Raw genomic sequence first — 12172 nt, forward strand, 5'->3', positions numbered from 1 at the left:
ACAAGCCTTGGAGAGGACGTGGGGAAACTGGAACCCTGTGCACGGCCGGTGGGAACACAAACTGGTGCAGCCCCTGTGGAAAACGGTGCGGAGGGTCCTCAAAAAAACCTAAAACTAGAACTACCAGAGGACCCTGAAATTCCACTTCTGGGTGTATACCCAAAAGAACTGAGAGCAGGGTCTTGAAGAGATGCCTGTATCCCCATGTTCACAGCAGCCAAAAGACAGAAGTAACCCAACTGCCCATCAACGGATGAACAGAAAACCAAAATGGAGTCCATCTGCACAGTGGGATATTATTCAGTGTCAGAGAGCAAGGGAATCCTGACACCTGCTATAACACAGATGAACCCTGAGGACATTATACCCAGTGAAATAAGCCAGTCACAAAAGAACACTGCATGGTTCCACCTGTATGCGCTTCCTGGGGTAGTCACATCCACAGAGACACAAAGTAGGTGGTGGGAGCCAGCAGCTGGGAGGAGGGAGGAATGGGGAGTTAGTGGTTAAGGGGGACAGAGTTTCAATCTGGGAAGAGGAAAAGAGTTCTGGAGATGGAGGGTGGTGATGGCCACTGAGCTATCCATTCCACAACAGTCATAACAGCTAACTTCATATGTACTTTACCTCCATAAACAAATAATGCATCATTCAATGAACAAAAACAAGAAATGCTGCAAGACGACGCATGATCGTCAAATGAATGGCCCAAGAAATCAGGTGGGGTAGCAATCAGTGTAAGGCAGATTTGTCTGGGAAGGACTCTCAAGGAAGCAGAACTTCAGGCAATTCTCAAGGATTTGGGTAGTACCTGGAGTGGCAGAAAAGAAGAGCACACCTAGGAAGGGGGTCACTATTTAAGGGGAAATAGCTGAGCAGCTCAGAGATGGGAAAGCTAGAAGCAAGGCACACGGACAGTAGCCAGAGTTGTTTTTTTTTTTAAAGATTTTATTTATTTGAGAGAGAGCATGAGAGAGAGAGAGAGAGAGAGAGAGCACGAGAGGGGGGAGGGTCAGAGGGAGAAGCAGACTCCCTGCCGAGCAGGGAGCCCGATGCGGGACTCGATCCTGGGACTCCAGGATCATGACCTGAGCCGAAGGCAGTCGTCCAACCGACTGAGCCACCCAGGCGCCCGGTAACCAGAGTGATTTTAAACACTCACACGAACTCAGAATGCCGAGTGGTCTCGTGCTTAAATGTCTCACCTTGTTTTCTTGATCTCCTGGTTCGGCAGCTTCATCTCTGGAGACAAATTTATCTATACTGCTGTCAGAGGGCTGCCTGCTGTGGCCCATACTTTTCAATAAATGTGCTTGCCGCAGGGCTTCAAAATCAGAGAAATCGAGATGGAGTGACAAGTTTCCAATCAAAAAAAAAAAAAAACCAATATTCTTATTTATACAAAGTCCATATGGAACTACAGGATTTAGATCAAGAACAAGGACAGTCATTCCTCAACTGACCTTCCTCATTTGCTATTTACAACTCAGAAAACAAAGATACCCAAAGATTTCTCCTTGGAAGCTAAGGTAAAATTGAGATGTCAGGGTTGAAAACAAGACCATCCCACAGCACACTGCTTAAGTCTGCGTACCAACTGAAGAGCTTCGGAAAGCATCCGCGTCTTCATCCGGAAGAATGCCCGTGGCTTCCTCATCCTCGTCGGGTGGCTGTCCGATCTGCATCCCCGAATGCTGGCTGTCGGCACCATCTAACACCTGCACAGTTCAAGAGGGGCTGGTGAGGGCTCTGAAGGGACATCACCGAGGGACAGGCTCTCCGACACAGAAAGGCAAAGGCAAAGCCAGAAATCACATGGACCACATCTCACATACTCTCACGTACTCACACAAAGGTCATTTCCTGAAATGCACGGAGATGCATGCACGTCAATGATCAAGCTTCACTGATCACACATTGCTATTACGTTACAAAGAGCTTTACGACTATAAAAATGCCAAAGAAATTCCAACCTGAAAATTTCTCCTTGTGATATTAAAAAAAAAAAAAATCTAAACAAAAATCTTTATCTTCACAAGCAAGTTTTACAGTAAGTCAACAATGAGGAAAATCTTTTAGAAAAACACAACACTACACTAGGTTAGCTTCTAAACTGCTAGAACTAAATCAACTCAGTTTTGGACACAATATATCATATACCTGGCCATAAACTTGGATTATGATTCCATATTGCAAAACTTTTCACATTCACTTGAAATCTCATGTAATTTACTTGAAAAACTGAGTGATGGAACCTCAATACACTACCAGTAACTGAAATAAATTCTGTATCATTTTTAAAAAGTCATTCCAAATCCTTAGAGTTCAATAAAAAACATCAAGCCGCATGTTCAAAATCAACCAAGAAAGGAATGATTTCCTCCACTCTCCCAATCAGTTTACCCAAAAAACCTTACCTCAGTTAAAAATATATATTAAAATGAAAAATTTTACCATAATAAAAGCAATACTTTTTGAATATTTTACTACACCCCACGCAGAATCAAAAAACACTTTATATGTCTCATCCCCCTTACAGTGCAAGTACTGCTACCCTCACGTGTGGATAAGAAAACGGAGGCAAAGAGAGACACAAGCGCTCCAGGCTACACAGCTGGGAAATGGCCAAGCCAAAATTCTCATCCAGGTGGCTCCCAGCAGCAGTCCCTCAGCCATCACACTGGGCTGTCTCATGAGGAAATCCCCTAACCCCTTCACTTGTTTCTTTTTCTCTATGGCACTCATCACCATCTGACTATATATTTGTTTACTTATTGATTGATTACTGGTTTATTATCTGCCCCCCCCACACATATGCACACACTCCAGAATAGGGGTAGTTAAGCCATGGCCTAATGGCCAAACCTGGCTCACCACCTGTTTTTGTAAATAAAGTTTTACTGGAAAGCTAGTTCATTTACACATAGTCAATGGCTGCTTTCACACCACAGGGGCAGAGGAGCATGTGCCAGAGGCTGTGTGGCTTAGAAAGCCACAGATCTTTGCTGTCCAGCCCAACAGGGAAGGAGTTTCATGACTCCAACTCTAGAACATTAGCTTCATGTGAGCAGTTTTGTACATTGTGCCCTCTACTTCATCCCCAGCTTATGAACAATCCCTGGAACTTAATAGATGCTCAATACACTTGTTCAGCAAATAATTAATGATTACCTAACAGACATGGAAGCATCCCATAAACCAGAAAAGAACTCCACCAATGTGGGTATTACCAAGGGAAGATGTTCACTCTCTACAGGCCAGAGAGACCTGCAGAGGCCCCATTCCCAGCACTGTTACCCAGTGAACAACGGGGTGATTTCAAAAGACCAAAAAAGTTTTCAGAGTTTCCTATGGCCTTTCATTCCTATTTCTAACAAATCCACCAGAAATCATCCATTGTGAAGAGGCAAGATCCCCCATGGAAGCTGGTGCAATAAACACACAGCAGAATCCCCCCCCCCAACTTAAGCCAGCACCCTCCCCAACCTTCTCTTCCCCTGCGTGCCGGCTAGTTTGTTCACGCTTTCCTCACTGAAAATCCCCTCCCACTATTCCAATTACGGGTCCTACCCTTCTCCAGGTCTTCTAGTTAAAAACCCCAACCGTGAGCCCACTTCTCCACGTGAGGAGGTATAAATCCACGTGGCCATCGGAAACTGAATCCACATGACAACCGCTCAACAGGGACACACAAGTGTTTTATCTCATGATTTGTCATTCAATGCTTCTGCATTCATCCACATAAAAAAACCCAAAAACCAAACCAAACCAAAACAAAAACGTTCTTAACAAAATCTATTCAATGGTAACAGAACACTTAATAGTACGAATTGTTTTTTAAAAAAACGGAGTGTTAAATTCTCTATCACTTTTACCAAACTTGGTGATTAGACCATCCTTAAGGAGCTTCTTGTCCACTAGCTCAGAGACCAGAAATACTTAAATCCATGCTCTATAAGACGGGATATGTTGTAGGTTTTGAAAAGCCAAAAAAAAATGTTAAATACACAATATTAATTTTTTAATTGCAATGCATTAAGACCACAGATCTGTTAATAAATAGGCTCCTTATGGATTTTTTAAATGATTTAATCTATGCCCAACCAAGTTCTTAAAGAATCTAAAATGCATTCAATTTTAGCAAAGTTCATATCATCAACTAACCTAATTTCTGCCCTCCATGTTCAACACAAATGACACTCGGCCATTGCCTTCAGGGAGGGTCTCAGATGGGGTTGACCTCCCCATTAATGACCTGAGCTGGTGACCTCTGCTCTCTTATTAATGGGTCAGATGGGAAGAGGGAAATGAGCAGGAGGGTCTAGGTCTGCGCCTGCAGGTGAGAGCCCTCCCCACCCACTTACAATTTCAGAACTGTCTGAAGGGGTCACAGCCGAATCAGGCCCCTCGGTGGTGGTCTGGGAGCTGTCGCTGACTGGGGAGGAGGCCTGGGTGCCATCGTTCAGGTCCATGGCCGGGTCGGACGGGACCGCACTGATCTGGCTGGAGCTGTGGCTCAGGATGTCCTCCTCATCCCCATCGGTGGCAGCACTCGCCAGGTCACAGCCGGTCAGATCCACCGAGTCTGGCTGCAGCGTGTGCTGTGACCGGGGCTGCTCGGTGATGATGTCATGGCCCACAGAGTCGGTGGCTGAACTGGCAGAGCCAGGAGTGGAGACCCCGGAAGAGGCAGCCAGCTCGCCACCAATCTCACCCTTGACTGAGGCTGAAGACAAAGAAACACTCATTCCTCAAAGGGCCAGGAAAACTTTCAACAGGGGTCAAATGCTTAAAAAATACCCCAAAATTCACTGTCACCAAATGTTTTAACTGGAAAAAAATCATGAAATACAGTGAAAATATGAACTACTAAATTTCAAAAGCAAGACAAGAGTGCATCCTTCAAATATTACTGAAATTGCTTTTTACTGTATTCTTGACTCACCTTTTACTCTATTACCATGTCACAGTCATAAAATAAGGATTATCAGTAGATATTTTTTAAATGCTATATATATGAATATTCTCAAATGGTATTCCACTGTAAAAATTGAAGTATGCTCGGTAACAATACCACTTCAAGTCCTTGAGCAATGGCTCCAGCTTCAGCTTGGAGCAGCACAGAAAGATTCTGCGATCCACAGGCAGCCGGGTCAGGCACAAGCCTGGTCGGGTGCACTCGTTCAGAAGGCCATGCTCAGAAACGACAGAAAGTCACCATCTCTCTGATGTGGGCTTTCCTTCTCCCCAGACCCTGTTCAAGACCTCTAAGCTGCCGGTCCTACCCTCCTGTCGGGCAAATTTGCAGCATGTTTTCCTAGTTTGGTTTTTAAATTCTCATTTAAAAAAGCCACACACTACATAAAAATCACTACAAGAAGATCTACACCAAGGTGTTAGCAGTCTCGCCTAGAGACCACTGGGTCAGTGAGCACTTGAGCTTTATAATGTTGTTGAGAGCTGTAATTTTGTTTTTCTTTTTTTACTTCTATAATTTAAAAAAAAAATTTGTTTTACAAAAGTGAATAAATAATCACCACCAGAATTATTCATTCTCCTTCCCAAATACTTTAGTCTTATTTTCAGTTGTCTAAAAATATTCTTTTGGATAGGATTATACAGTCCAAACCACTCTCATTTAATCCAATTATTAGCATATTAATCAATACTTCTCTCGCATAAAGTGAATAAAAAATCTGTAAAGAAATGTAAATTTCTGGGGCGCCTAAGTGGCTCAGTCGGTGAAGCGTCTGCCTTCAGCTCAGGTCATGATCCCAGGGTCCTGGGATCGAGCCCCACATTGGGCTCTCTGCTCAGTGGGGAATCTACTTCTCCCTCTCCCTCTCCCTGCTGCTCCCCCTGCTTGTATTCTCTCTGTCAAATAAATAAATTAAATCTTAAAAAAAGAAAAGAAAAGAAAAGAAATGTAAATTTCTTTCTAGTTAAGCTATCCACAGACAATTTTTAACCCCATTTTCCCCTCATAACCCATGTAATTCATGAGACACTTATCTACCACCCCCTACTACATAAGAAGACTTACGCTCAGGGAGCATAAACCTAATTTTAAAAGAGCCTAAGTCAAGGAAAAGAGCAAATATTTGATGCAAGAAAACACACACACACACACACACACACACACACACACGTTTCAAAGTAAATGTTCTAAAAAGAGTGAGAATTAGCCACCATTTGAGCAAGCTGGCTTCACTGCTGTCCCCAGGGGCACAGTCCCTCATAAGGGGCAGGAGAGGGGCAGGGAAGGGGCCAGAAAAAAGGGAGGGGGCACCACTGCCCCTCCCTGAGAGCTACCTGTGAAGGCGGGGCTGCTGCCCTCCGACCTGGACTCGGAGTCATCCTCCAAGGCCGCTGCTTCTCCGAAGAGCACTTTCCCTAGGAAATGATGTAGCAAGAATCCTTAAGCTTGCTATAGGAAGGACTTCAAAAATCAAACAGATGCACATTCTAAGTGGAAAATCACAAGCACATTTAATTCACTCTCTCATACGGTAAATATAAAGTATTTTTATACCCCTAGTGTGCTAGTGTGCAAAGAATGCCAAGGTATTATATTTAGATATTATTAAAATCAATAAACCTATACAGCACAAAGTTAAAAGCAATGATTCTCAAACTATAACACCAAGTATTTTAATAATTAATAAGTATTTACTGACTTAGATCTGTATTAATGTTGGATAATTTATATTACTATTTGATCTTAAAGATTGTAAGCTATGGCTAGAACCAATTCTATTAGCCCTTAGGACAGTCACATCGTATTTTCGATGGCAATCAGAGTGTACACCTAACTGCTGGGCACCTGAAACTAATGTAACACTGCATGCTAGCCAACCAGAATCAAAATAAAAACTTAAAAAGAGAAAGAGTTCATACACAGAACTGTCACCCTACAGGTCACTTCTACTCTGTTCTCCTTTAAGCTGCCAGACTCTATGGCAATAATCAGAACTGAGCACTGCATGATCTGGGAAGATGGAGTAATAGTTCATCTTTTACAGAGTTGTAAAAATATATTTTACAGTTCTTGGTTTCCAAATTATATCAATTTATGTTATATTGATAAGAAAAAAGGAAAAGTCTTAACATGATTTAATTGGACTAATTATATCATGACAGTTATCATTATGGTTACTTTACACGTAAAGGTCACTAAATGACACTCTAGAAATAATTATTGGCCATTTCCAATGTCTAACTTCACTACTTTCCAAGGAATAGGTCATAGGTGTGACAACTTCCAGAAATCTATACTGATGTGACATTAAAGGGGGAAAAAAGGCAAAGAAAAAGCAAAGGAAACCCAAAATCTAGATAAAATTAACACAGCAAGTTGGCTTATCTAAGTAACAGGGTCGTCCCTTACAGAACAAGTGGCTGGCCCTGAGAAAGCAAGTAAAATCCACCCTGCGCGTGAGGGGTTAATGAGAGCAGTCTCTGTCCTCAGAATCAGGATTTGCCCCCCTGTTCCAAGGAGCCCCCCTCAAGAGGTGCAAGGTCCCAGCTGCCACCAAAAGGGCCACCAGGCCACCACACCAGTCCCTGCCCTCATCCCACATCCAACATCAACTCTGCTGTTCTCTCACAGATCTGCAAGATCTCACGTGGAGAAAAAAAGGACTTTTGCAACTATAACAAAAAAAAGCTTAAAAGTGCAGCTCTCGATGCAAAAGGAAAACAAAACAAAAAAAACCACTAAAAACACAAAAAAGATATTGAGGACATACCAGCTTCCTACCCAGAAGGAACAGCTCATCTCAACGGTGGACCGCCCAGGAAGGCGGCTAAGCAACAAGGCACCTCAGTCATGGTCCCTTCCTGCTTCAGGAACAGAAAGACCGACTTTGCCTGGAAGCCGGTGGCCTTCAAACAACCTCAGTGTTTCACCAAAATCTCACACTTGATTAAAATTCTACACTATGAAGGCTCAAATATGATGGATTCTAGGTTCTAGGAAATGTTTACTTAACCCAGTCAAGGCCAGAATATTAGTCCTGTTAAGGTTCCATTCAATACTGCGAGTAATACTAGGCATTAGGCTCCCAAACCCTCAACTCATGACACAAAAAAATATTCTTATGTTGTATATCGATTATACCTCAATAAATTCTTAAAAAGATTCATCTTTTAAGATTTCAAAATAGAAAATGGCAGCAATTCTTTCCTATGGAAATCCAGACCGGAAAAGAAAACAATTGGTGGGGTGAAAAAGTGTTCATGTGTCCTAAAACTATCCGATTAGAGATCAGAAACCCTTTAATAAAAATAAATTGTTATCAGAATGTTCTGGCATGTGCATAGCTAAATATGGCTGAAAAATTATCATCATCCCAAATTAACCAAATAATTAACCAAACATCATTCCTGACTAATGTTACACAGAATTCATAGGAAAGGTTAAGTTACCTTTACGAAACATAACACAGTCTCTAAGGCAAGGAGCAGGCAAACTAGGGCAGCCCTATTTCTGGAAATGCAGTTTCAGGGGAAGGAAGCCACAGCCGTGAGCTGAGCATGACCCGTGGCTGCCTTCTGCCACAAGACAGCCGAATAGAGAGGAGGCAGGAAGGCCCACAAGGCTAAAATAGGCCCTTTACAGAAAAAGTTTGCTGACCCCTGACCTAAAGCATTAGAAATTTCTGTCAAAGTCATTTTGATTCACAAGCAATTTTTAAAAACCGCCCTACAGAACCATTCCGGCCCCCAGCTACATTTATACATACAATCGCTCCGTGGAGAAGAGGTATGAGCACAGTTGACAGCATTACAGAAATACAGAAAAAGCAGTGAGACTCAACATGAGACTCTGATTTCTGAAATAATCACCTTTTTGTTTTCTTGAAAGGACAGGGCTGCATGAAGAACCCCCTCCAGCTGTAAATCACAGAAAATGACAGATGAAAGTAAGGTAACAAGCAGCTAAAATGCAGAAGACATTTGCAAATCTTCAAAAAGCGTGATTCAACTTTAAAACTACAGAGTGTGTGAACAAACGTATTTCCACAGGTGGTGCTTAAACACCACACTGCAACACCTGAATCCTGACACACGAGAATCACACCAACACCCAATACACAGTTCTAAAGACACGGCCTAAAATGTCACAGAAGCTCAAATAACGGGCATTTAAAAAGTCAAATTAAAAAACGTTAGAAATCTCAAATTGCTTGGTCAACTACTAATCAAATATAAATTTTCCTTGTAAACAATCATTAGTCATTAGTATTTCCAGCAAGCATTTGTGTGGCATGCATTCCACAGAGAAAAGGGTTCTGGAGTACACAAGACGTGGACAGGCACACCCTCATTTTCTGCTCGTGGCTCAGGCAAACATTCATGTTCAAACGAGGCAGCAGCGACATCTCTAGGTCGCCAATGCCGCTGAGTAAAGGCCATGCTGTACTAAATCAGCTCAGGGGAGGCCTGCGGTCCACAGAGGCCCCAGAAGCCTCCTCTGGGCCAAAGCCAGCTCTAAAGGCCATGCTTCAGGGATCCCACTTACTCCAGTTCTCAAGGGACTGGAGGAAAACCAGTGGTCAGGCGGCAGGGCAGCACCCTGTGGAGGGATGAGGGCCCAGTCCCCAAAAGCATAAAGAAGAGCAGTGGCGGGGGAGAGGAGGGGGTGTCCTAGAGTCAGTGAGGACAGCAAAAAAGGGCCTCAGGGGCAGAAAGGAACTCTAAAATCCCCAGAGGACCTGAAGATCACATCTCTGGCCCAGCAGCACGAGGGTCCTGCAAATACTTTCCCTCAAATTTTCGTTTCACGATGGATGAGATACCACGGGGAGGTGGCCGGGTCAGAGTGGAGAAGCCAGCTTCAGAGGCAGGCCTCATGTTGTCACCTAACCTCGCCACCCTCCCGTCCTCCCGCCTACAGACTGGGTGTCTGAGGAGCTGAGCCGCGCCCTGCGCGGCGCAGTGGCGGCCCTGGGTTCCACGAGGGAGCCAGCGTGGCACAGGGTCCCGCAGCAGGGAACGCACCTAGCAGCTCCACGATGCTGCCGCTACGGCTCCGGCAGCCGGGCTGGCGGTGTGCGGCGGTGAGCGGCCCGCCGCCCGGCGTGCTCAGGGCCTGCAGGAGCTCGGGTGGCGGCGTCCTGAACAGCTGCTGCAGGAGCTCCAGCGCACCGGTCACGGCATTGTGGTCTTGGTGCTGAGTGTAGTGCAAGGTCAGCTCATAAACCTGGAAGCAGAGGTACGAGCGTTATCGCCATGGTTTTTAAAACGTGTCCGGGGATTCACGGTTTTCGTGTTTGAGTCTTATGTTAGCAAAATCTGTGCCTCAATTTCTGCCTCGAGAAATGTCTCCATCATGACTTCCGTGATGTTTTCCAAGTGCCTGCGACTTCGTCCGCTGTGAGGTGAATTCCTTACAAATAAGGACAGCACTCCCACAAGCGCAGCAGCATGCTAATCAAGACCATCGTCTGCCTAACTGGTGATGAGGAAACGGAGAATAAGGCTCCCATACCTGGCGAGTACAGCTGGTCTCCTACACAGAGTGTAAGAAACACTGCCCTGAGCACCACGGAAAAAGTTTCCCAACATAGCAAAAAGGCATTGGGTCAAATTTTACTGGTGCTTGTAATACTATATTACGTTATATGAACACACTGGATGCACTCTTTTTCCTTGTATTTTTTTTATTTTATTTTTATTTTTTTAAAGATTCTATTTACTTATTTGAGAGAGAGAGAGAGAGAGAGAGAGAGAGGGAGAGAGAGAGAGAGAGAGAGGGAGAGAGGGAGAGTGGGCAGAAGGGACAGAAAGAAAGGGAGAAGCAGAATCCCTGCTAAGCAGGGAGCCCAACACGGGCTCGATCCCAGGACCCCAGGATCATAACCTGAGCTGAAGGCAGACGCTTAACTGATTGAGCCACCCAGGTGCCCCATTTTTTTTTTTTTTTCCATAATCTCTACACCCAGCATGGGGCTGGAACTCATGACTCTGAGATCAAGAGTCACGGGCTCTTCAGACTGAGACTGAGCCAGCGGGGCGCCCCTCTTTTTCCATTTCGGTAGCATTGCCCAATAAAGTACTAAGCACCCAGTTAGATTTGAATTTCAGATAAATAATTTTGCAGCCTAACTATGTCCTGTGCAATCTCAGGCATACCTGCACCACAAAATTACTCATGATTTCTCTGCAATTCAAATTTAACTGACACCCTGTATGTTTATTTGGTAAGTTGGGCAGCCCTACCTTTAATATCATAAAAGTAATATATGTGTAAAAAAAAAAAAGAACAGTCTAGAAGGGTATAAAAAAAAAAGTGAAAGTCTCTGAGGCAGCTTCTTTGAATCGTTGACGCCTCGTTCTTCTGAGGGTAGCCCCTATCAGAACAGGAGCTGCAGGTCTGCAAACCACAGTCCGTGGCCAAATCTGGCCCAACACCTTTTCTGTACAGTTTTCTTGGAGCGCAACCACCTCTGTGGATCGTCTGTGGCTGCTTTTCTGCTCTGCTGGTGCAGCTCAACAGCTGGCCCACTACAGAAACAAGGCTGCTGTGCCCTTCTCTGGTCTTGCACCAGCACGCCTGCTAACCTACGAGAAGCCCCGAGCCCTTCACAGGACCCACACCAGCACCCGTCTGCACACGTGTGCTCACATGCTGCATGCGCCCTCATGCTCACTCCTCAGATTGGGTAAAGGCTGTAGTCTGTCTGTAAAACTTCCCCCAACTCCCTGTGTCTGGTCAAATCCCACTCACCCATCAGCATCAGCTCGTACTTCTCCAGTATGCCTCCCTGACCTTGATCAGACAGGGGATCCCCGCTTTGTGCCCCTACAGCACCCCCCACCCACCACCTTACCACACCATCTAGTGATTGCTTGCTTGCTTATCCCAATAGACCAATGGTCTCCAAAATTTCCTGACTAAGCAGGCTTTTTCTTAAAACATCAGAAGAAAATTCTGAGTATGTAATCCTAATACTTATGTATTTATTTTAAAATATTATAGGGGTGCCTGGATGGCTTAGTCGGTTAGGCATCTGCCTTCAGCTGAGGTCGTGATCCTGGGGTCCTGGGATCGAGCCCTGAGTCAGGCTCCCTGCTCAGCGAGGAGCCTGCTTCTCCCTCTGCCCCTCCTCCACCCCTGTGCGTGTTCTCTCTCTCTCTCTCTCGCTCACACTCTCTCTCAAATAAAATC

At 44.7% G+C, this 12172-nt stretch overlaps 1 protein-coding gene across 2 annotated transcripts in view; it reads right to left on the bottom strand.

The window, feature by feature from the left end:
• The window catches only part of HTT (huntingtin), a 133128-nt gene that overhangs the window by 83562 nt on the left and 37394 nt on the right, over positions 1–12172 (bottom strand). The window contains exons 9-14 of one of the 2 annotated variants that reach the window (XM_028087305.2): positions 10003–10204; positions 8848–8895; positions 6313–6393; positions 4365–4726; positions 1595–1718; positions 1206–1324 (exon numbers count right to left, since the gene is read on the bottom strand). In XM_028087305.2, the coding sequence (XP_027943106.1) occupies positions 1206–1324; positions 1595–1718; positions 4365–4726; positions 6313–6393; positions 8848–8895; positions 10003–10204 (936 nt within the window). The remainder of the gene's footprint in view (positions 1–1205; positions 1325–1594; positions 1719–4364; positions 4727–6312; positions 6394–8847; positions 8896–10002; positions 10205–12172) is intronic. The other variant, XM_088021246.1, reaches the window with a different exon arrangement.

Source organism: Eumetopias jubatus, unplaced genomic scaffold (genome assembly GCF_037043125.1).
Source record: "Eumetopias jubatus isolate StellerSeaLion01/CBP00866 unplaced genomic scaffold, mEumJub1_p1.0 scaffold_2, whole genome shotgun sequence".
Taxonomy (NCBI): domain Eukaryota; kingdom Metazoa; phylum Chordata; class Mammalia; order Carnivora; family Otariidae; genus Eumetopias; species Eumetopias jubatus.